This window comes from Panthera leo, assembly GCF_018350215.1.
Source record: "Panthera leo isolate Ple1 chromosome E1 unlocalized genomic scaffold, P.leo_Ple1_pat1.1 chrE1_random_Un_scaffold_49, whole genome shotgun sequence".
NCBI lineage: Eukaryota > Metazoa > Chordata > Mammalia > Carnivora > Felidae > Panthera > Panthera leo.
This window is the reverse complement of record NW_024962226.1, coordinates 184,612-208,741: the sequence shown is the minus strand read 5'-3', so window position 1 is coordinate 208,741 and position 24,130 is coordinate 184,612. Positions and strand designations below refer to the sequence as shown.

Genomic DNA, 24,130 nt, shown 5'->3' with positions numbered 1-24,130 from the left:
TCTGTAATTAGCGAAGTTAGAGGCATTTCTGATGTTTGTTTAGTGTAAACATTTCTAACTATACCACTTAACCATCATTATATTTTTAAAGGTTTCATTTTTTTTAAGTAATCTCTATACCTAACATGGGGCTCTAACCTACAACCTCGAGATCAAGAGTTGCAGACTCTAATGACTGAGACAGCCACGTGCCCCTTAGCCATCATTTTTTTAATGTTTATTTATTTTTGAGAGAGACAGAGACAGAGCATGAGTGGGGGAGGGGCAGAGAGAGAGGGAGACAGAATCTGAAACAGGCTCCGGGCTCTGAGCTGTCAGCACAGAGCCCGACACGGGGCTCGAACCCACAAACTGTGAGATCACGACCTGAGTCAAAGTCGGACGCCCAACCAACTGAGCCACCCAGGAGCCCCAACCCCTTAACCATCATTTTAAACATCTATTTTTATGGTGGCATAAGAATTTCCACACTGATCACAGGAATCTACTCCTGAAGCCAAGTGCACATTGTATGTTAGCTAACTTAACAATAAATGACATAAAAAATAATAATAAAAAAATAAACTAATAAAATTTCCCACACTGAAATCCTTAATCTCTTAATAATTTAATATGTACTTGGTAATACTGCTTACATAATTCACCTGCTTAGTTAAATATTTAATATTTAAATATTTAATTTAGATTAAATTATTTAAAAATTCTGGGTTAATGGCATTCAAATTAATGTAAGTGTTCTATATTTTCTTGTCTTGTAGGTGACAATTTGAGGTTAACTTCAATTCCTCTCATTTTACTAAGCCAACTTTTTCAAACCTTTTCTGTAAAGGCCAGACAGTAAATATTTTAGGCTTTGCAGGCCATATACGGTCTCCGTCACATATTCTCTGTTTCTTTCTCTTCTTTTCTCTTTTACAGCCCTTTAAGAACATGAAAATCATTCTGAACTCATAGGTTGTATCAAGACAGACCATACACAGGATTTGATCCATGGGCCATAAATAATAAATATAAATAAAAGCAGATGGTATATGAACACTTACATAACAAGGTTCATATGGGTGTCCATAATTGCTCAGACTTCATTACCCCTTTTCCTCTACAACTGAAGGGCTTTTTCCTATATCTTGTCTATAAAATTAAAAAGTTGAAAATGCATAGGAGGTATTTAATGCTAGAGATGGGCTGGGTCCCCACAGACTTACAGAGTTATAGAATTTAATAGAGAGAATTATAGAATTCCACTATAGAGAATTATAGAATTCTACTGTTAGAAGAAATTGTTGCAATTATCCAATTTGAACCCTGTATTTTTTAATAAATAATATAACTAAAAACTCATAATAAATGATGAACTGATTAACTTACAAATACTGGAGGGATAGCAGGCCTTCAAATGTGTCTTTATGTAATTCGGTCAGATAATTGTCACTGAGAATTCTGCAAAATGAAAAGGTCATTTCTGGGTCAAAATGCAAAAATAACTACAACTATTTGCTACACAGGACCGCTAGATGTGAGAGAAACCTGGGTAATGGTGCCACCAAATACACTAATTCTTATTTAATGTAGGGATGGTGATCTCTGCTGTTTGATTCAAATCTTTTCTTCTCACATACTCCTTTGTCTCTCTCTCTCTCTCTCTCTCTCTCTCTCTCTCTCTCTCTCTCTCTCACATACACACACACACACACACACACACACACACACCCCTATCCACTCTTCACACCAAAATGTACATTTAATGCCTACTCTCTGGATCACAAAATCTCTGTTAGAACCCAGCCCTGAGTGGCAAAAACATGGACAGAACTGCCACTTCCTCCTCTCTTTTCCCAAATTTTATTGTGGAAGCCCTATTTATAACCATATCAGTGCTACAAGTAAAGCCATCTAATTTTTTTCCCCATCTAAAAAATATCTGTGAGAACTAAAAATGTGCATAAAATGCACATAACATAAATGCTCAGTTTAATAACTATAGAGTAAATACCCGTGTAACACTATTTGTTCATTCTACTGTTGGTGGATACTAGATTTTTCTAATTTTCAGTTATTATAAACAGTGCTGCTTTGGACATTTTTCTGTTTATATCCTAGTACACATTTGCCTAAGTTTCTCCAGGATTTAACAGGGGTACAAAATTGTCTTCCTAAGAGGTTGTGCTATTTCAAGCTGGCAGATTGAAACATGCCAAGTCTCTACCAAACTCCAAACTCCACCAAAGTCCCTAAGGATGATTAGAAAAGATACAATTAGAAAATCCACAACCTTAGCTCAAAACCAAGGGAGTAGCTCTACAAACACTCCCCACCAGAAATGCCTTGGAGCCACCTACAGGGTGATTAGCTGGGATACTGCAGTAGGACCAAGGACAGCACATCAACCCCACATCCTTCCTCCTTGGATCTGGCAGCAAAGGGTGTTTTCTTCCAGGCAGGAGCCATTGGTGTTAGAAGGGGGCAGGGTCCCAGAACCCTGGAGGAAGGGTATACACTCTGACTAGCCATTAGAAGTCACCTCCCACCTCTTCTTTAACTCTCAGGGGGACCTGTCACCAATAACAAGCCCCGTGGTTCATTTCACCTCTTCCTTAGGACCAGAAAACAGAAGCAAGTCAAATCTCAACTACAAAGATAAATTGCACTCAGGAATGACCAAATGGAGTGAGAAAGCCAATTCTATTCAGGACAGAAAATAAAAAACAAATATAACAGCTTATAGTCAATGACACAGTTAACAGAGAAAACACAAAAGGATTTGAGAATACCAACATTAATGGGGCACCTGCGTGGCTCAGTCGGTTAAGCATCCGACTTCGGCTCAGGTTGCAGTCCATGGGTTCAAGCCCTGCACTGGGCTCTGTGCTGAAGCTCAGAGCCTGGAGCCTGCTTCAGATTCTGTGTCTCCCTCTCTCTCTGCCCCTCCCCAACTTGCACTCTGTCTCTCACTCTCTCTCTCTCTCAAAAATAAACAGTATACAAAATTTAGAATGGCATCATTAATATATCCTCAGACAGAGGTAAACAGTACATCTAATAAAAAGAACCAACTCAAGATTATATGAATGAAAAGTATTATCATTAGTAAAAAACTCAGTCTATGAGCAGCAGAAACGGTCGTTGAATAAATTAGAAAACTTGAGAGATCTGGCCACTGATTTCTTACCAATACTTGAAATTCTATGTATTTATTATATTTACATATTTGTTTTTATATTATATATTTGTAAACCCCTTGACAAGTGGGATATTTGGTCAGTTTTGTTCTTGAGCTTATATCCCTGGCACGTAAAACAGTTCCTGGGACATAGGAGATGCTCCATAAATATTTGTTGAATGAATTCAGAAAGTGACAGGTATCAATTTGCAAATATACTACTTTTAATTAAAACAAATCATTCATTTATCATCATTTATGAGAATAAGTACAACTTCACAGGAAAACAAATGTCTTTCTCCACCTCCACCCCAATTTGTGACTCAATCTTTTGAGACAAGAACCTTTTGAGAATTTCATAAAAGCTATGGAATGGACCCTTTCCCTAGAAAACTGTACTTTCTTGAATACGTGCAAAGGTGTGCATGCGATTTCAATTTGCAGACCATCCCTTTAGGGCTCAGGTCCGTGAATAGAATGGACTGAATTTGTGGGTGCCAAACTTGGATGGGAAATAGAATCACATCTCTATTTTCACAAACCTCTAACTAGAATTAGCATTTCCTTCCATTATGAATGCAGGCAACAAACCACAGATTAGTGTAGTTTATTTGGTCCCCAGCAGAAATCAGATATTTTCATATCACATATTTGGCGTGGATATCTCAAAATATCATTTATTCTCATCAGTACCTTGAAGTTATAATAGTTAGTAGGCGTACCATTATATTTTGTTATTTAATATTCTAACAGAAGCAGATTTATTGCTATATCACTAATCTTTTTTAAAAATTTTTGAAAACTCTATTTCCACATAATTTCCTTTTCCTATATATTTTAACTTATTATACATTTGAAAACATTATCCCAAGAACATAAGCTTCTGCAGATCATCAATACATATATAGAAGGGTGCCTGGGTGGCTCAGTCTGTTAAGTGTCCAACTTCAGCTCAGGTCATGATCTCACGGTTCGTGGGTTCGAGCCCCACATTGGGCTCTCTGCTGACAGATCAGAGCCTGGAGCCTGCTTCCAATTCTGTGTCTCCCTCTCTTTCTGCCCCTCCCCTGTTCATGCTCTGTCTCTCAGCAATAAATAAATGTTAAAAAAAATTTTTTTTTAAATTTGATATATAGAAAAAAAGGTTAAAAATCCTGCCCCAGGGGACTATTGACCCATAGTTAAAAACTTCTGTCTTACAAGGCATAACCCTCAAGCTGAATTAGAAATCATCAAATCTTGGGGCACCTGGGTGGCTCAGTTGGTTAAGTGTCTGACTTCGGCTCAAGTCATCATTTCACAGTTTGTGGGGTCGAGCCCCACATCAGGCTCTGTGCTGACAGCTCGGAGCCTAGAGCCTGCTTTGGACTCTGTGTCTCCCTCTCTCTCTGCCCCTTCCCTGCTCACTCACTCTCTCTCTCTCTCTCTCTCTCTCTCTCAAAAATAAATAAACATTTAAAAATTTTTTAAGAATCATCAAATCTTACCAGATTCATCTTCTAGTATATAAACTACCAAATACACGCTTTTCAAAAAATATTTTTTTAATTTCAGTTTATTTTTTTTAATAGGTAATATATATTTGCATGGCTCAGAATTCCAAAGGTATATAATACACAATTCAAAGTTTTTCTCCTACCCCTGTCCCTCAGCCTACCCACTCTCTCCACTCTCTCTTGTTCCTTGTGCCAAATTACTTTCATTTTTCTTACAAGTTTGGGAAATAAGATCTCCAAGTTAGATACTATCATGAGAAAATATAAACTATATATAGTATTTAAGAAATTCATAAAATTCATAAGAAAACAACTACCTTGTTCTACCATTTGTCCCTTACCAGTAAGGTTATCAGACTAAGGGGCAGGGGGGAATCTACTTTAGGGGGATCATAATCCCTACATTTAGATTACTATGACTGTTATGTCTTTTATTATTAATTCAGAAGTCATTTATGACTTATCTACCCAAGTTGAACTGATGATATGACACACAATCTGTCATGAAAAATGCCAGTCAGTTACTTTGAGTATAATATTGTTTCCAAAATTACTTGTGTCTACACTGACTTTTTCTACAAATCAATTTAAAAAAAAGATAACAAAAAAATTGGCAAAGGACAGAAAATTCAGACAAGAAACACAAATGCCCAGGAAACATACAGAGATATTTAAATGTATACGTAATCAGAAAAATTCAAATTCAGAAGGGACCCATTTTATTCACCCACCAGATCAGCCAAGAAATGGAGAATATCCAAGAGTGGGAGGGTAGGAGGAAATGAATGCTGTCATGGTGTATGGATTGGTGTGTAAATTGGCACACCTTTTTTGAGGGCAATTAAAATTGTATATATCGACATCGTCTTCATCCCAACAGTTCCATTTCCAGGGATCTATTCTACAGAAATACCCACCCACGTACACAAAGATGCATGTATGAGGTGGTCCATGCAGCAATGCATGTAATAAGAAAACTGGACACAGCCTAAACATCCATCAGGAGGGGAATTACTAAATCGTAATACACTCATACTATGGAATATTATGCAGCAGCTTGCATGGATGGGGTAACCCTCTATGTACTGGAAGAAAAAAAGTCTAAGACATACCACGAAGCAAAAGAATCGAGTTGTAGGATGTTACAATTTATGTAAAAAAAAGATAAACTCACACAACAAACCTATTTTGCTGTAAATATGTATGTAGGCAAATGCATGGAAAAAGGTCTGGAAGGATATATACTAAATCCAGAGTAGTGGCTATCCCAGCAGTGGGGGGATTAGAACATAAGGCAGGTGTTCACTAGATCTGTTATTTCATCAAAAAAAATTTTTTTAATGTTTATTTATTTTTGAGACAGAGAGAGAGAGGGAATGAATGAGCAGGAGAGGGGCAGAGAGAGAGGGAGACAGAATCCGAAGCAGGCTCCAGGCTCTGAGCTGTCAACACAGAGCCCAACGTGGGGCTTGAACCCACGAACCGTTGAGATTATGACCTGAGCCGAAGTTGGACACTTAACCGAATAAGCCCCCCAGGCCCCCCTGTTATTTCATTTTTATATATTGAGACTATAATCACGTATTCCTTGTATAATGGAAAATAAGTTGAAATTGATTCTAATTTTAAAGGGAACCTGCCAAATTTAATTTTTAAAATAAACACAGATGGGGCGCCTGGGTGGCTCAGTCGGTTAAGCGGCCGACTTCAGCTCAGGTCATGATCTCGCGGTCCGTGAGTTCGAGCCCTGCGTCGGGCTCTGTGCTGACAGCTCAGAGCCTGGAGCCTGTTTCAGATTCTCTGTCTCCCTCTCTCTGACCCTCCCCCGTTCATGCTCTGTCTCTCTCTGTTTCAAAAATAAATAAACGTTAAAAAAAAAATTAACACAGAATTGCAATCGGTAGAGGTCGAGTTGGGATATGGAAGGGGAAACACCTTTCCTCAGAGCTACTGACTTCAAAGTTCTGGACCAAGAAGGACCTTAGAATGCAGTTAGTTTTTGTTTTTTTTGTTTTTTTTTTTTGTATTCGTATTTGGAGAGAATATACTCACAGTTTCTCAGCCCAACGGTATCCCTTCCATACATTTTCATCAATGTGAGAAATAGAGTTTCCTTGGAAATTTCTGTGAAGAAACACAGTTCAGATCCTTGAATAGGTAGGAAAGGAATGAACAGAATAAATAAAAGAATCACTGGCAACCTTGTGGGGAATATTCCAATGCAGTAAATGCCAACTTTCTAATTTCCGCGGCTATCAGCATCCCAGGTGGTGCAATTAATAAAGAGATAGCGTGGGGCCACTGGCACAAACAAGCCAGCTCCTTAGAACCTGAACTTCCTATTTGTTCCATTCCTTGGGTAGATAACGCCTGTTAATTACTCTGGAGATAAGTATTTTTTTTCCCCAAATCACTTATGTGTCTAAAATGGTTCCTTCCACAAATCAATGAGAAAATAATAATTCAACGAAAAAAATGGTAAAAAATTTACCATTATCAGCAAACAAATGTAAAGAAGCCCTCTACTGAAACCTCTCTAGGTGTTAGAAGGATAAGGGAAGTTAGAAATTAGAATAACTAACATGGAAAGATTTCTTAGACATATTGTATAGGGAAAAGCAACAAATCACTGGGCAAGGAATTAAAAAGTATCCCCTCATTAGGAAATTAGGAAAAAATGCAAAGGAAAGAGATGGGAAGGAAGGACACACACCAAAAAGGTGACAGGAGTTATCTTATGAGTGGTAGGGAGGGTGGGGTGGGATTTTCACGTTTTATCCTCTATACCTGTGACATTAAAAACAAAAAAAAGTATCCATGATAATTCATGTATCCATGAATTACACATGTTTAAGAGAAGCTATTAAATGCCTGAGGTTCAGTTTCAACCGCTAACTCTGCGTATGACTTTGAATCTTTACCTTTAGTTTTGTCCTCTTCCCTCAGCAACAGCTTACCTGGTCAGTTTATATACACATTTTTTTCAGGGGAGTCAGGAATAAATTCAAAACAGATACCCATCTGCCCATGTGCCTGGTGGACATTTCCAGTCAACCTGAAGCCTTCTGGTTGCTCTGTGTTCCCTGGTAAAAGATGCCTCAACTTCCATCATTCTCCTTATCTGGGACAGAAGTTTCAGAGTAATATCTGAGTTTTCTCTTTCCCGTGCACACCCCACCCGCGACTGTCATCAGTTAGTCTATCTTGTCACTTCCTCCTTTGCAGTGCTCTCAAGGCTTTTCTTTCTACTCTTTTCAGCCACTCTGAGTCGGCCCCTTGTTACTTTATTCCCAGGTTTTGTTAGAACATTCTATCTGGTCTCGCTGGATCAAGCTCTCCTCTCCAGATCGGCCTATATGGGGAACTGAAAATAATCCTGTTTCAGCGGTCTGTATATCTCATGCTTGAAAACTTTCAATGGCTCTCTCTAACTCAGAATCTAACGTTCAAACCTCTCTAGCTGATAGTCAAGGTTTCTCGTAATTGGATCTTTAACTGCTTAACCTAATTCTTAATTCCTGATCATTCCTGCAGCCGTGCCTTTGCCTAGACTTATACCCATTTTTTCTCTATTTAACACATCAGAGCCACTCTTTAAGTCTCAGCTAAAGTGTTAGCTTATCCATGCAGCTCTCCCTGACCTCCATACTCCGCTGATTACAGAGTCTGCTGAATTCCAACACCCATGGTACCTCTTTTAGTACTTAATTACATGCCACCTCCCTTTTTATGACCATTTCCTTTCTTCCCACCTGTCATTTCATGTTCTGAAGACGATTTCATCCTAGTGTGGCGCCCATAGTACTTACTCTTGGGTTGGGCCCAAACTGAGTACTGTATGTGGAAGGCCGGGCGTCAAAGATGAGGTCTGGGGAATCAAAATAATAACAGCTAACACTCCTATTTCGCCAGGCACTGATCCAAGTGCTTCATATGTATTACCTCATCTAGATCTCACCATAATCCCATGAGATGGTAACTATCATAATTTCCATTTCACAGAAAAGGAAACTGAGTCACAAAGCTAATAGATGACAGACCTCGGCCCAAACGCAGGCAATCTAGTTCCAGAATCTCTACTCTTCACTACTCTGTTGTATCCTATTATAGAGGATGGAGCAAAAATGGGAGAGTAGAGGTTAAGGAATGAAATAATGGGGCTAAAAATTGGATAAGGAAAAAGAATAAGGACAATTACAAGTAAAAGATTGGAGAAGGGCGAACAGTAGTAAAAAGGAAAATGAAGATAAGGGATAGTTGACAAAGAAAAGCTAAAAACAGAAAGTCAGTCAACGTGGTTGGGGAGATGAGGAAGGCCCAGGACGACATTGAGGAAGAGACTGCCATGTCAAGCAGGAGGCAGAGAACAAACAAGTAAAGGCGATTCTTACAAGATGGTGAAGGTGCCGTTGTAGGTGTCGGGCTCCAGCACGGGCACTCTGCGGAGCCTCTGCTGTGGGCTGAGACCAACACACGACAGTGTCTCATCTTTGCAGGTACAGCGCTCACATATTTTGAGGTCTGTGGTGGCATTCTGTTCTGGTTGCCAAGTTAAAGTTGTGTATGCCTTTTCTGAGGTATAGTTTACAAAATGCACCACAGGATGTTCAGTTGTTGGAGGAAAACCTGTCTCAAATGACTCTGGTTGCTGACTTACAGGAATTTCTAGGTCCATAGGTGGAACCGTGACTTCAGTCAGGTTTCGATGTTGACTCTGAACCTGTTTTGGATGTGCAAGTGTCACCTCAAGGTCCTTTGGGGGAGGAGTTGTAGTCTTCTTCAGGGTTGTCGAATGTTCAGCCTCTGTAATAGGTTCTGGAGTTATAGTAAGCTCCACATGACGAAATGGGATGATGGGTGATGCTGGATGCTGACCTTGATCCTTACTTGGAGTTGGAACTGTCACTTCCTGCTGGAATGGATATTGAACTACAACCTCCTTAGGTGGCTCTGGAGGCTGAGTTGGGGTGTCTCGCATGGTTGGAGAAGGTTCAGTCTCCACACTGGATCCTGCAGTTACAGTAAGTTCCAGGTCCATAGGTGGAACTGTGACTTCAGTCAGGTTTGGATGCTGACTCTGAACCTGCTCTGGATGTGCAAGTGTCACCTCAAGGTCCTTTGGAGGAGGAGCTGTAGTCTCCTTCACGGGTGTAGAATGTTCAGCCTCTGTAGTAGGTTCTGGAGTTATGGTAAGCCCCAAGTCCACACGATGAGCTGTGACACTGGGCAATGTTGGTTGCTGACCTTGATCCTTACTTGGAGTAGGAACTGTCACTTCCTGTTGGGACGGATACTGAACAACCTCCTTAGGTGGCTCTGGAGGCTGGGTTGGGGTCTCTTGCATGGTTAGAGAAGGTTCAGTCTCTGTAGTGGGTTCTGGAGTTATGGTCAGTTCCAGGTCTAAAGGCTGAACTCTGACTTCAGTCAAATTTGGATGCTGAGCCTGGACCTGCTCTGGATGTGGAGGTGTCACCTCAGTGTCCTCTGGAGGAGCTAGAGTCTGCTGCATGATTGTAGACTGCTCAGCCTCCACAGTAGGTTCTGGAGTTACAGTAAGCTCCAGGTCAGCAGGCTGAACAGTAACATTGGGCAAGTTTGGATGCTGAGCTTGCTCTTGTCCTAGAGGTGGAACTGTCACCTCATTATGGACTGGAGGTTGTGCTACAACCTCCTCAGGTGGCTCTGGAGGCTGAACTGGGGCCTCCTGCTGGGCTGGAGGAGTTTCTGCCTCCTTAGAGGGCTCCGGAGGTTGAGTTGGAGACTGCTGCAGAATTGGAGATGGTTCTACCTTCTCAGGGGCCTCTGAAGGCTGAGCTTGTACCTCCTGTTGTGTTAGAGAAGGTTCTATCTCCTTAAGTGGCTCGAGAGGTAGAGATAGGGTTTCCTGCTGGACTGGAGATGGTTCCACCTTCTCAGGAGGGTCTGAAGGCTGAGGTGGGGCCTCCTGCTGTGTGGAAGGTTCTACCTCCTTAGGGGGCTCAGGGGATACAACTGGGGCTCCCTGCTGAGTTGGAAAAGATTCTGCCTCATTACCGGGCTCTGAAGGCTGAGCTGGGGGCTCCTGAGGTGTGGGAGAAGGTTCCACCTCCTTAGGGGGCTCAGGGGATATAGCTGGGGACTCCTGGAGGACTGGAAACTGAGCTGGGGCCACCTGCTGGGTTGGGGACTCTGCCTCATTAGGGGGCTCTGAAGGCTGAGCTGGGGCCTCCTGCAGTGTGGGAGAAGGTTCTACCTCCTTAGGGGGCTCAGGAGATACAGCTGGGGCCTGCTGGGGGACAGGAGACTGAACCAGGGCCTCCTGCGGGGTTGGAGAAGATTCTGCCTCATTAGGGGGCTCTGAAGGCTGAGCTGGGACTTCCTGCTGAACTGGAGATGGTTCTACCTTCTCAGGAGGCTCTGAAGGCTGAGCTGGGGCCAGCTGGGGGACTCCAGACTGAGCTGGGGCCTCCTGTTGGCCTGAAGCAGGGTCCACAGCCTTAGGGGGGTCCGGAGTCTGAGCTAGGACCTCTTGTTGGCCTGGAGAAGACTCATCTTCAGGGGACTCTGGAGACTGGGAAAGATGCTTGGACTGAGCTGGAGCAAATTCGACTTTCTCAGGGGGAATAGGAGATTGAGCAGGGACATCCTGCTGCACTGGAAGATGTTTCACCTCCTTAGTTGCCTGGGGACTTAGGAAAATCCTCAGATCCACAGGTTTACCTGTGATATTAGGCAACACTGGATGCTGATCTTCACCTGGACCTGGAGGTGAGAATGTCACCTCATGCTGTACTGGAGACTGAGCTACAACATCTGTAGAGGACCCTGGAGGCTGAGCTGGATGCTCATACTGAACTGGAAAAGACTCGACCCCCTCATTGGGCTTTGGTTGCTGAGCTGGGACCTCTTGCTGGATTGGAGAAGGTTCTATACTTGCAACAGGCACTTGAGGCAGAGCTGAGCTCTCCTGCTGGCTTGGAGAAAGTTCGATTTCCTCAGGAAAATCTTCGGGTGGAGTTGAGACTTCATGCTGGACTGGAGAAGATTCCACATTTTCAGGGGGCGCTGGATGCTGATGTGGGACCTCCTGCTGGATTGGAGAAGGTTCCAACTGCTCAGGGGACACTCCAGACTGAGCTGAGGCCTCTTCTCGGAGTGGAGAAGCTTCAACCTCATTAGTGGATTCTGAGGTCATGGTAACTGAGGAATCCACAGGTTTAACAGTGACATTAGGCAACAGCAGGAGCTGAGCTTGATTCTGACCTTGAGGAAAAACTGTTACCACCTGATGCTCTGGAGAGTGAGCTGGGGCCTCCTGTTGGGTTGGAGAAGGTTCAACCTCACCAGAAGGCTCTGGATGTTGAGCTGTGGCTTCCTGTTGAGTGGCAGAAGGGTTAATTTCCTCAGAGGTCTGTGGATGCTGACTTGGGGCCTCCTGATAGGTTGCAGGTTTAACTTCCCCAAGGGGATTTGGATGCTGAGTTGTGGCCTTTGACTGGGCTGGAGAAGGCTCAGTCCCCTCAAGGGGCTCTGGATACTGAGTTGGGGTCTCTGGTTGGGTTGGAAAAGGCTCACCCTCCTCTGATGCCTGAGGATACTGAGCTGGAGCCTCCTGCTGGGTTGAAGAAGGTTCAACCTCCTCAGGGGTCTGTGGATGCTGAACTGGGGCCTCCTCCTGGGTTGTAGGTGGTTCACTCCCCTCGGAGGCCTGTGGGTGCTGACCCTGGCCCTCCTCCTGGAGAGGGGAAGGTTCACTCTCTTCCTGGGCCTCTGGAAGCTGAGTCGGGGCCTCCTCCTGGGTTGAGGATGATTCACCCTCCTCAGGGGCCTGTGATTGCTGAGCTAGGGCCTCCTGCTGAGTTGTAGAAGGTTCAACTTCTCCAGGATATTCTGGATACTGAACTGGGGTCTCCTGCTGTGTTGGAAATTTCTCCTGTGTGGTAGATTCTGGAGATTGCGTTGGAGTCTCCTGTTGAACTGGCAAAGATTCAACCTCAGGGGACTGTGGAGGCAGAGTTGGGGCTTCATGCTGGGTTTCAAAAGGTTCCACATTAAGAGGCACTGAGGGCTGAGCTATAGTCTCGTGCCGAACTGCAGAAGGTCCCACCTCTGTAGTGGGTTCTGCAGTCATGGTAAGCTGCACATCTGGAGGTTTCACACTGACATCGGGCAGGTTTAAATGTTGATCATGGTAGTGACCTGGAGGTGAAACTGTCATCTTATGATGCCATAGAGGTTGAGCTGGGTGCTCCTGCTGGGTTGGAGAAGGTTCCACCTCCCTGGAAGGCAGCTCTGGAGGCTGAGCTGGTTGCTCTTGCAGGGTTGCAGAAGATTCTATCTCCCCTGGAGACTGAGCTGGAGTCTCCTGCTGGGTTGAAGATTCTGCCTCATTAAGGAGCTCTGCAAGCTGAGCTAAGGCCTCCTCCTGGGTTGGAGAAAGTTCAGCTTCTCCAAAACGGTCTGGAAGCTGAGCTGGGGGTTCCTGTTTGCTTAGAGAAGGCTTACCTTCCTCAGGAGGCACTGAAGGCTGAGCTGGGGTCTCCTGCTGCCTTAGAGAAGGATCAATCACCCCAGGAGGCTCGGAAGGCTGACCTGGGGTCTCCTGCTCACTTGAAGGCTCAACCTCCTCTGGAGGCTTACCCGAGGTCTCTTGCTGGGTTAGAGAAAGTTCTGCTTCCTCAGTGTGTTCAAGAGGCTGAGGTGGGGCCTCTTGCTGGGCTATAGAAGATTCAACACCTTTATCAGGCCCTGGAGTTGTGGTAAATTCCACATCTAAAGGCTTACCTATAACCCTGGGAAACATTAAATAATCTGGATACTGACCTAGAGGTAGAGATGTCACCTCATCACTTACTGCAAGTTGAGTTAAATACTCGATAGGGAACTCTGGAACTAGAGTTGGGGCCTCCTGCTGGACTGGGGTAGGTTCAACCTCCTCGAGGCGCTCTGCAGGCTGAGGAGGGGCCTCCTGCTGGACTGGGGTAGGTTCAACCTCCTCGAGGCGCTCTGCAGGCTGAGCAGGGGCCTCCTGCTGGACTGGGGTAGGTCCAGCCTCCTCAGGGTGCTCCGCAGGCTGAGTTAGAGTTATGGTAAGATCCAGAGGTTTAACAGTGACATTGGGGAAGCTTGGCTTCTGAGCTTCACTCTGACTTGGAGATAGCACATTTACTTCATGATGTGCTAACAGTTGAGATATGATGTCCTTAGATGGCTCTGGAGGCTGAGCAGGGGCCTCCTGGGGGGTTGGAGAAGGTTCCACTTCCTCGGGGGCCTCTGTAGGGTGAGCTGAGGCTTCCTGCTGGACTGAAGAAGGTTCGACCTCTTCAGGGGTACTTGAAGGCTCAGCTGGGGCCTCTTGTGGGTTTGCTGAATTTCCATCCTTAAGGGACTCTGGACGCTGAGATGGAGCCTCCTGCTCAAGTAGAGATGTTTCTGTCTCTTCAGAGGGCTCTGGATGCTGAGCCTGAGCCTCCCCTTGGGGCAAAAAAGATTCAGCTTCCTCAGGGGACTCTAGATGATTTGGGGTCTTCTGCAAGGGTGGAGGAATTTCAGCCTCCTCAGAGAAGTTTGGAAGTTGATCTGGTCCCCCTGGGAAACCCATAGGTAGGTTCTCCTCAGGATACAGGAGACCCATATTGGAATCAAATGACTGGTGATCTTCGGCCTGATCTAAACCTACAGTTTTAGTCTTACTTTTGAGATGAGGAGGCGGAGCTATGGTCTGATTCTGATCCCAACCTGGCACTGGAACCACCTCTGGGAGCCTTTGATGCTGGGTTAGCTGGTCATTCAGATCCTCATCTGGCCCTGGGGGTAGTTCTCCAAACGAATCCGTGTCCAGCAATGGAACCAAAGTCTCGGTCAACTCCTTAGGCGGGGCCAACATCTGGGCTGGAGCAGAGGACCCCAGGTAATTAAAGCCCCCGGGCTCAGCTGGGGGTGTAAGTGCCTGGGGCGATTCGGGCGGGGGATCAGAGGAGCGCGAAGACCAGGTCTCAGCCGCCTCCAGGGGGTCGGAAGTCAGCTGGGCAGGGTCCAGGGCCCACTCCGGAGGCTGAGCTGCCTGGACCAGCAGCCACAACGGTTGCCACATAAAGAGAAGCAGTGGGGCCAACAGGCGCAGCCGGGACATGACAGGCGGAGGCTCCGGGGCGCAGCGACCCAGGCGAGTAGGGTACTGGCGCTGGGCCCTGAGCGGGAGCCAAACCATTATGGCAGCCCCGTGATGCGCGCGCGCACCTTTAGCAACTGCGCGCCCCTCCCCCGCCAACGTCCCACCCTTTATTTATGACGTCTTTATTTACACCACCTTTATTAGCTCCCTGGAGATGGGCTCCGCACCAGCAGAGCGGGCCCTTTTCCCAGAATCACTTGGGGCCCAGGCCTCCCTCCACCCTGCAAAGGCCACCACTCCCCCCCAGTCCCCCCCCCCCTCCCCCCCCTCCCCGGCCTGGGGCTGCTCACAGCAAGGTAGTACTTGGACTCAGATCTGGGTGGCCCCGCACTCCCGCAGCTCTGAGGGGTGGAAGGGTGGGGGAGTGGAGCAGAGCTTCCAAGGAAGCCACAGGACCTGGCATCCTGGGAAATTAAAAAATGCTAGTCCAGCTCTAGCAATTTGAACTCTTGCTCTTCAAAGCTTAAATCCGAGAGACGTTCTTCCTCCCCCTGGCCATACTGCTTCCAAGAAAAGTAGCTGACCTGCAAAATAAGCACCAGTTAGGGCGATGGGGAGGAGAACACACTTCACAGTCAGATATTCTAAAATGTTGCCATTTCCTCTAAATTCTCAATACCCATGGCTGATTATTAATTCACCACTCTGTTAGATGGGGGCCTACCACTGAATCTGCGATGGCCCCTAAATGTCTGTAGGAGGAGTTTGGGGGGAGTGCTAAGCAATTCATTCTGGGAAAGAGGGCCGGAAACCAATTCTAGCCCTTTATTTACACTGGGTGGGAAAACTTCCCCCATCTCATCTTGACTGGACATAGCCATTGATCTAGAAAAAGTAACAAGGCCACTTTTCAGAGGTCCACTCTGTGCGCCCACATGGAGAAGGCACTTAGGATGTTATAGTCAGCGTGTTAAACAATTTTCTTGAAATACTGCAACTAGCACTCAGTTTACTTCCTTCACAGCCCCTTTTCTAATGTATTTTTAGTCCTTGCTTATGGTCTGGCACAACCTCTAGCATGTAAAATGCAAGAGAGAGGGGGTTTTTATCTTAATCCCAATGTCTAGCACACAGGAATAGTTTTTATATGGAACTGATTCCAAGACTGGCCTCATGCAGGAATGGATCTGTTGTTATAATCAGGTTTCTGAAATCTTTAGCATCAATGCTGAATCTTTTTCTCATCTTTTCACCTTTTTCAGGAAGCTAGACTTTTTTTAATTTTTTTTTTCCTGAGAGAGAGAAAGCGTGAGCGGAGGAGAGGGACAGAGGGAGAGACAGAGAGAATCCCAAGTAGGCTCCACGCTCAGCACAGAGCCCGACGTGGGGCTGACCCCACAAACTCTGGGATCGTGACCTGAGACAAAATCAAGAGTCGGATGATGGGTCCAAGCTGAGCCAATCAGATTCTCTATCCCAGCCCCTTGGACTCTGGGGCTGAGACTAGCCAGTCTCCGTGACTGCTCAGAACATTAGCCCGTTAACTTGGGGGCAGCCACAGTCTGTCCTCTGGAATGGGGAGCAGAATATACTGCTCTACAAAGAAAGTAGTGAAGGAAATGCACGAGGAGGCAGAAACTTGTCAGGAAAGCCACACTGACAGTTCCCAGCTCCGCCTCCGTTCTCTTCCAGAGAAGAGACCCCTTGGGTAAGCTCGGTGAGACACCTTGTCCCCTCCGAAGCCATCTCCCTCAGCTAACTCAAGTTCCTTTGCTACTGTGTCCAAAACAGTTTTAATACAACATCAGAGAAAGACCCAGATCCCAAGTCTTGTAAGTCCCAGTTCCAAGCCCGCCGCTCTCCCACATTTTTCTAGATGGTTAGAAGGGGTGGAGTCCTTGCCTCCTGTCCCCTCCTGTCACTACATCCTTCTTGGGGCTCTGCCTGCTGACTTAGTCCCACAGTGACCTCCTCACCAGTTCTTCATTCCCCCTGCTCCAGACACAATCTTTTTCACACAGTTGATGGTTGAGAGAAGATCGGGGCTCAGCAGTTCTGAAGGGGAGACAGAGAATACCTGTGGGAACACAGAGGACAGTCCCAGAGACTGAGGCAGACACCGGCTCTCCCCGCCCCCCGGGGGCTGAGTCCTTCCAGATTAGGCAAGGGCTCCCTCCCAGAGGCCCATGGAGATATCCCTACAATGGCTGCTAGAGGTCAAGGGTGGCTAGGGGTGGGGGCAGGAGGGGCAGGAGTAAATGTATGTTTACTACCACACATCCTAGCTAGGGTACATGCTGGTTCGCGCCACGTTTGAGGGTTTCTAGGGAAAGGAAATGTCAAAACAGGCAGCACAGAGGCCGAGGTAAACCTTGCCTAATGAGAGAGGCTCTTCAGGTGAAGAGTGCAGGGATGTTGATCAGAGTACGAAAGAGGGAGTAAGGGGCAAAGTCATGGACCTGTGGAGCCTCCACGAGTGGCTCTGAGGTGGGGAGTTTGCCCTTGGCCTCGAATCAATCAGGCCATTGACCAAAGTCAGGACTTGATGGTTAGAGCTGAGCCTTCAGGGCCACCAGTCTGGCATTCAGCACTGGTTCTATGAGCCTCAGTTTGCTCGTCTGTAAAGCGGGGATCATAATAGTTTCCACCGCATGAGAAGCTGGCATGTGAAGTGCTCAGCATACAACACACTCTCGCTAAATGTTGGCCGCTGCTGTCCTCTGTTACTGGGTGTGCAGAGCCTTTCTGGAGCCTGCACCCCGGAGAATCTCCTAACCGGAGGGGCATCGTAGCCACTAGTGAAATCCTCTGCTCAGCAAAGGCATTCCTGGGTGCATTCCCAGGCTTGGAGTGGGACGAGAAGTCCTGTGAGTAGACCCCACTCATCCTCTCCCCTCTCCCACCCTGAGACCCCGGCCAGACCTTTGCAGTCCTCGTGGCAAATGTTTTCCGAGTGACTCTTGTGATCATTGCACCAATAGTGGCTGTTGATCTGGAAGACGCCATAGTCGAAGCTGCCGTCTGCATTTTCATTTACCTTTGATAGGTTGAAGTTGCTCTCCACAAAAGCCAGGCACAGCCCTTAGAACAGGGAGAAGAAGGTTTTTAGAGGGCTCTGAACTGAGGGACAAAGGACACGGAGGAGAAAGGGAGACGGGGAAGCAGAAGAAAGGAACAAGGCCTAAGAGGCTAGACGGGGCGAGCTGGCCGGAAACACCCATTAGCTTCTCTCCTCGCCCTTCGGTCCATCCACCTGCCCCTCAGTACAACCGCTCATCATCCCGCTGTCCATCCGCATCTCCTGCACTTGATGATCGCCTACTGTGTGCCATGACCCGTGCAAAGCCCAGTGAGGGACATTCAGCTGGGGCAAAGGCAGCTGGTGCCTTCAGCAAGAACGAAGACGCACCCCTTAAAGGACCACAAGACAAGATAAAATGAGAAGGACGGCACAAGACAGGTGTGTGCAAAATCTGGGCAAAAGGAAGCTAGCCCCACCAGGGAGGAGGACGAAGCCTTTGCACTGCCTGCTCCCTCTGCCTGGAATGCTCTTCCCCAGACATTTGGGTGACCCGGTCCTTTGCCTCATTCAGTGCTGCTCAATGTCACCTCCTCAGAGAGGTATTCCTTGACTTCCCCTTCAAGGACAAGGTTACCTCTCACTGCCCTGGCTTTATTCTGCTGCATAACATTTATCACCACCAGGAAGTACTTCATATGTTTGTGTGTTTGTTTGGGGCTCGCCTCTCCCCCTAGAATGCGAACACTGTGAAGGAAGGGGCTTTGTTGATGTCTCTGTCCCCAGCCCCTAAAATAGTTCCCGGTACATAGTAAGTGCTCAGTTAATAATATTCAGTGGAAGGAATATAGAATGTTGGGAGGGGCTTCTCGGGGAGGGCTGCTTTTTGAACTTGGCTTCGAAAGATGAATGATGGAAAGATGGCCACATAGGAGGTGACCAGGAGCAGAAGAGGAATGGGGGGGCGGGAGTGTGAGAAAGCGGCACTCACAGTCACTCAGGGAGTAGCCCTCAAACCCATCCAGATCCTCCTTGTGCAGCACTCTGGCCAAGTCACAGCGACTGATGAGCTTGGCCTCATTTATGGCAACGAGGCAGCTGACCAAGGACATGAGTAGCATCCTCATCATCTTCGGAGGGGAGAAGGTGCAGCTGAGGGCCTGTGGTCCCGAGGATCTCCCGGACGTGCTGCTGGTCTCCTCTGAGCACCTGAGGAATCTGGAGAGAGCAGCCAAATGTCCCGGCTCACTCACGGCTCCCCGCCTGGCTATTTCTCTTTCCTCTCACCATTTTATACTTTCTTTTACTACAGAAACTTTCAAACACTTACAAAATAAGAGAGAATAATATCATGAATCTCCATGTAGCCATTGCCCAGCGTCAACAGTGAAAAACCGAGGCTGATCTCCTTTCACCTATAGGTTTTCTCCTCTTTTAGCCATTCTCACTCTTGTAAAGGACACCTGGCTATGGGCAGCATTTGGGTACAGGGGTGGGGAGTGAGGCTGGCAAAGGAGATTGATGAGCACTGGACTTTACTGGTACTTGCGTGTGTGGGTTTGAACATGTGCTCTCGTAGGAAGGGCCAGGCTACTGGGTGTTGATCTGCCCTCAACCCCACGCTCCCAGACGCATGATATGTGACTTTTCCCAAGGGTATACCCTGCCTTGTGCAATTCCTGAGAGGCTGTCTTATAAGCTCTACACCTTTGTTTCCACTCAAAACTGGGGTCACTCAAGTAAAAGTGACCTTGTTGAAGAAATAAACTTCACTTTCACACTCTGTATGTGTGTGTGTGTGTGTGTGTGTGTGTGTGTAGGGGGAGGTGCAAGGGGCGGGGACTCTGGATTCACATCGCCTGCTTTCAAAGGTTGGGCTGCAGTGTGACCTTGGGCAATATACTTTACCTCTCCGGGCCTCATTTGTAAAAGGAAGATATGCCAGTACCCACTTACTAGGGTTGTCATGATGATTAAACGAAATGATAAATGCCTAAATCTTGGTTTTGCATTCCCCCCCAAATAGGAAGCAAGACTTCTGGGACAAAGGTTGATTCCTAGGCTGGAGTTAGGAAAGAGTATAAAATAAGTCTGAATTATCTTGTGCTAGAAAGTAAGAAAGTGCTCAAAATATGGATTGGGGCACGTCAAATGGACATGAGAGCCAGCTCAGAGGGGCACCCGCTGGCCAAATCTGGAACACTTTCTTGGTAACAGCTTTATTGAGATAAAATTCACAGTACATAATTCACATACCGCACAATCACTTAATTTAAAGCGTGCAGCTCAATAGTGTGTTTGCAGAGCCGTGCGACTATGATCGCGGTCAATTTTAAAACATTTTCATCAACCCAACAGGAAACCCCATACCCATTAGCTGTCACTAATCCACCCCTCCTCCAACCCCTGCCCACCACAAGCCTACTTTCCATTTCTCTAGATTTACCTAACCTGGACACTGCACACAAATAGTCACACCATAGGTGGCCTTTGAGCCCGGCTTCTTTCGCTTAACAATGTTTTCAAGATTTATTCATGTTGTGGCAGCCACTGGGATCTCATTCCTTGTGATGAATCCTTCTTTTGTCTCTCTATTGATCGTTTTATAGACTTTTGGGCTACTTTGGGGCTATTATGAATGACGGTGCTGTGAACATTCACGCACAAGTGTTTGTGTGGACAAATGTTTTCATTCCTTCGGGCATATACGCCAAGGAATGGAACTGCTGAGCCATAGAGTAACTTCAAGTTTCAACTTTGGAGCAACTGCCTGACTTCAAAGTGGCTGTACCATTTTACATTGCCATCGGCTTTTCCACATCCTTACCAACACTGGTTACTTTAAAAAAAAAAAAAATTATAAAGTTTATTTAGCTATTTTGAGAGAGAGAGAGAGAGAGAGAGAGGGTGCACAAAAGCTAGGGAGGGGCAGAGAGAGAGGGAGAGAGGGAGAATCCCAAGCAGGCTCCTCACTGTCAACGCAGAGCCCAATGTGGGGCTTGAGCCCACAGACTGTGAGATCATGACCTGAGCTGATATCAAGAGGCTCAACTGACTGAGTCACCCAGATGCCCCAACGCTTGTTTGTTTTTTTAATTCAATTTACTCTTTTTTTTTAAGTAGGTTCTGCCCATGACCCTGATGTTGAGAGTCACCATGCTCTATACCAACTGAGCCCACCAGCACCCCCCCCCACTAACACTTGCTATTAACTGTCTTTCTGATCAAAGCTCTCCTAATGGGTGCCAAGTCGTACACATGATGGTTTGGATCTGCATTTTCCTGGTGGCTAATGACGCTGAGCATCTTTCTAAGTGCTCTTTGGCCATTTGCATATCTTTGGGGAAATTCAGTATTCAGATCTTTTGCCCATTTTCTAGTTGGGTTATTTGTCCTTCTTTATTGAGTTGTAAAAATTCTTTATCAGATGGGAATGCAAGCTGGTGCAGCCACTCTGGAAAACAGGATGGGGGTTCCTCAAAAAACTAAAAATAGAACTACCCTACAACCCAGCAATTGCACTACTAGGCATTTATCCACGGGATACAGGTGTGCTGTTTTGAAGGGACACATGCACCCCCATGTTTATAGCAGCACTATCAACAATAGCTGAAGTATGAAAAGAGCCCAAATGCCCATCGATGGATGATGGATGACTGTATATATATATACAATGAAGTATTACTCGGCAAGCAAAAAGAATGAAATCTTGTCATTTGCAACTATGTGGATGGAACTGGAGGGTATTAAGCTAAGTGAAATTAGTCAGAGAAAGACAAACATCATATGACTTCACTCATATGAGGACTTTAAGAGACAAAACAGATGAACATAAGGGAAGGGAAACAAAAATAATATAAAAACAGGGAGGGGGACAAAACAGAAGAGACTCATAAATATAGAGAGCAAACAGAGGGTTACTGGAGGGGGTGTGGGAGGGGGGATGGGCTAAATGGGTAAGGGGCACTAAGGAATCTACTCCTGAAATCATTGTTGCACTAGATGCTAACTAATTTGGATGTAACTCTTAACAAATAAAAAATAAAATTAAAAACAATAAATTAAAAAAATAAAAAATAAAAAATTCTTTATGAGATACATGGCTTGCAAATATTTTCTCGCATTCTGTGGGTTGCCTTTCACTTTCTTGATGGTATTCTTAGAAACAAAAGAATTCAATGATGATGAAGACTGTTTTCTCTATCTTTTCTTTTGTTGCTTACGCTTTTGGTATCGTAGCTACAGAATTAATACAGAATGGTTTCTAAGGTAGTCTGGGACAGTTTGGCCATCAACACAAATAAAGATAGTGACAGGGGAGCTTGGCCGGCTCAGTTGGTGGAGCGAGCGACTCTTGGTTTCAGGGTCATGAGTTAGCACCCCACCTTGGGCCTAGAGCGTCTTTGAAAAAAATAAGGATAGGGACAGATTATAATCTAGTGAAAGAGATAGGAATCCCTGAGTCCTTAATAGTAATAAATAGACAAACAGATACATAACGGGGATGGGGTTGGAGCTCTTCCTGACAATAAGATGGTGAGTGATAAACGTGGAGGTGGTCATGAGGTTGGAAAATCATCACTCTGCAGCCATCATAGATTAGTTTGGGCAAGAATCATCAATGGATATTAAATCTAAGGTGGTGGGAAGCTTGGTGAAGAACTGGATGGGGCACCTGGGCTGGCTCAGTCGGTTAAGCATCCAACTTCCGCTCAGGTCATGATCTCGTGGTTCATGGGTTCAGGCCCAGCATCGGGCTCTGTGCTGACAGCTTGGAGCCTGGAGCCTGCTTTGGGTTCTGTGTCTCCCTCTCTCTCTCCCCCTCTGCCGCTCACACTCTGTCTCTCTCTCTCTCTCTCAAAAATAAATAAACATTGGAAAAAAAAAACTATCAATGCCATGAAAACACAGAATGGGGCTATTTCTGTCACCGTGTGCATGTGAGTGTGTGTGGTGGGTGTGTGCATGCGTATCTTTCCCCTGAAAGCAGGTGTATGTTCCTGAGAGCAAAGGCCTAGGTTCCTCCACCCACAGGCTGCTGCTTGGGCAAGATGGCTGCCCTAATGGCCTTGTTTCCTCACAGATGTCTTCTAAGCTCACTCCGTACCAGCCCGACTCTTGATTTTGGCTTGGGTCATGATCTCACAGTTCCTGGGATCAAGCTCTGTATCACGCTCTGCACTGACAGCGAGGGGCCTGCTTGGGATTCTCTCTCTCTCCCCCCGCCTCTCTCTCTGCCCTTCCCCCACTCATGCTCGCTTGCTGTCTCTCTCTCTCTCTCTCTCTCAAAACAAGTAAATAAACTTGAAAAAAAAGTTTATCATGTTCTACCTATTAGATGAGCAAATATCCAAAAGTTTGATAATACCTTCTGCCTACAAGGCCGAGGGGGCACAGGTACATTCCTGACAGAGTGTAAACAGGCAATTATCTATGAAAATTGTAGATTCATTTATCCTTTGCCTCAGCAATTCTGTTTCTGGGACTTTACTGAACAGAGGTAGTTGCATAGAATTCAAAGATCACATACACACGGTTATTTATAGAAAGAGTGAACTCCAGTGTCCAGTAAATACAGGGCTGGTCAAATAAACTAAGGTACATTCATACAATGGAAACACATGCCATAGGGGGGAAAAAATTAAGAAACTGATATGAAGCTCCAAAACAAAAATTCTGATCTCTTCTAAGACAAGGTATCAAACAGTATATTTATAATAGCTTTGTGGGGATGGGGCAGAGATAAGAAATATAAAAGACATTTAAAAGTCTATTACAGATCTATTAACAGATATTAACAGTTATTAACAGATCTATTCCTATCTGTTAGATGCATTTAGAAACATCAGAAAAAGACATGTAAAGGGGGTGCCTGGGTGGCTCGGTCAGTTAAATGTCTGACTTCAGCCTAGCTCATGATCTCACGGTTCGTGAGTTCGAGCCCCACGTTGGGCTCTCTGCTGTCAGCACAGAATCTGCTTCAGATCCTCTGTCCCCCTTTCTCACTGCCCCTCCCCTGCTCATTCTCTCTCTCAAAAATAAATAAATAAACTTTAAAGAAAAGAAAAAGAAAGATGTAAGGAATTAATAATTATGGTTACAAAGGTGGAGAAGACGTTTCACTGTAGGTAGACTTTTTTTTCTTACCATAAAAATAAATCTATTAAAAAATGAGTGTTTAAAAAGGGCCTGAACGAAGAAGGCTCTGCTGGGGTGAGCATGGTACAACATAGAGAGATGGTGACTCACTACCTTGTACACCTGAGACTAATATAACACCGTGTGTCAACAATACTCAAATAGAAAAAAGTTCTTTTAAAGAGACAGCTCTGCCCAGCGTCCCTTCTCTAGTCAAGTTCATT

At 45.6% G+C, this 24,130-nt stretch overlaps 2 protein-coding genes across 12 annotated transcripts in view; both read right to left on the bottom strand.

The window, feature by feature from the left end:
• Positions 1–15,042, bottom strand: part of LOC122212751 (leucine-rich repeat-containing protein 37A2-like) — a 49,888-nt gene extending 34,846 nt beyond the window's left edge. The window contains exons 1-3 of the mRNA XM_042926717.1: positions 9,048–15,042; positions 6,709–6,780; positions 1,369–1,440 (exon numbers count right to left, since the gene is read on the bottom strand). Coding sequence (XP_042782651.1) covers positions 1,369–1,440; positions 6,709–6,780; positions 9,048–14,845 — 5,942 coding nt within the window. The 5' untranslated portion in view covers positions 14,846–15,042. The remainder of the gene's footprint in view (positions 1–1,368; positions 1,441–6,708; positions 6,781–9,047) is intronic.
• A 41-nt stretch (positions 15,043–15,083) lies between these two features.
• LOC122212749 (pleckstrin homology domain-containing family M member 1-like) overlaps positions 15,084–24,130 on the bottom strand; it is a 50,782-nt gene continuing 41,735 nt past the window's right edge. For 10 of the 11 annotated variants that reach the window (XM_042926706.1, XM_042926705.1, XM_042926704.1 and 7 more), the window contains 4 exons: positions 18,760–18,986; positions 17,672–17,830; positions 16,726–16,826; positions 15,084–15,333 (listed from right to left, as the gene is read on the bottom strand). In XM_042926706.1, the coding sequence (XP_042782640.1) occupies positions 15,232–15,333; positions 16,726–16,826; positions 17,672–17,830; positions 18,760–18,986 (589 nt within the window). In that variant the 3' untranslated portion in view covers positions 15,084–15,231. The remainder of the gene's footprint in view (positions 15,334–16,725; positions 16,827–17,671; positions 17,831–18,759; positions 18,987–24,130) is intronic. The other variant, XM_042926715.1, reaches the window with a different exon arrangement.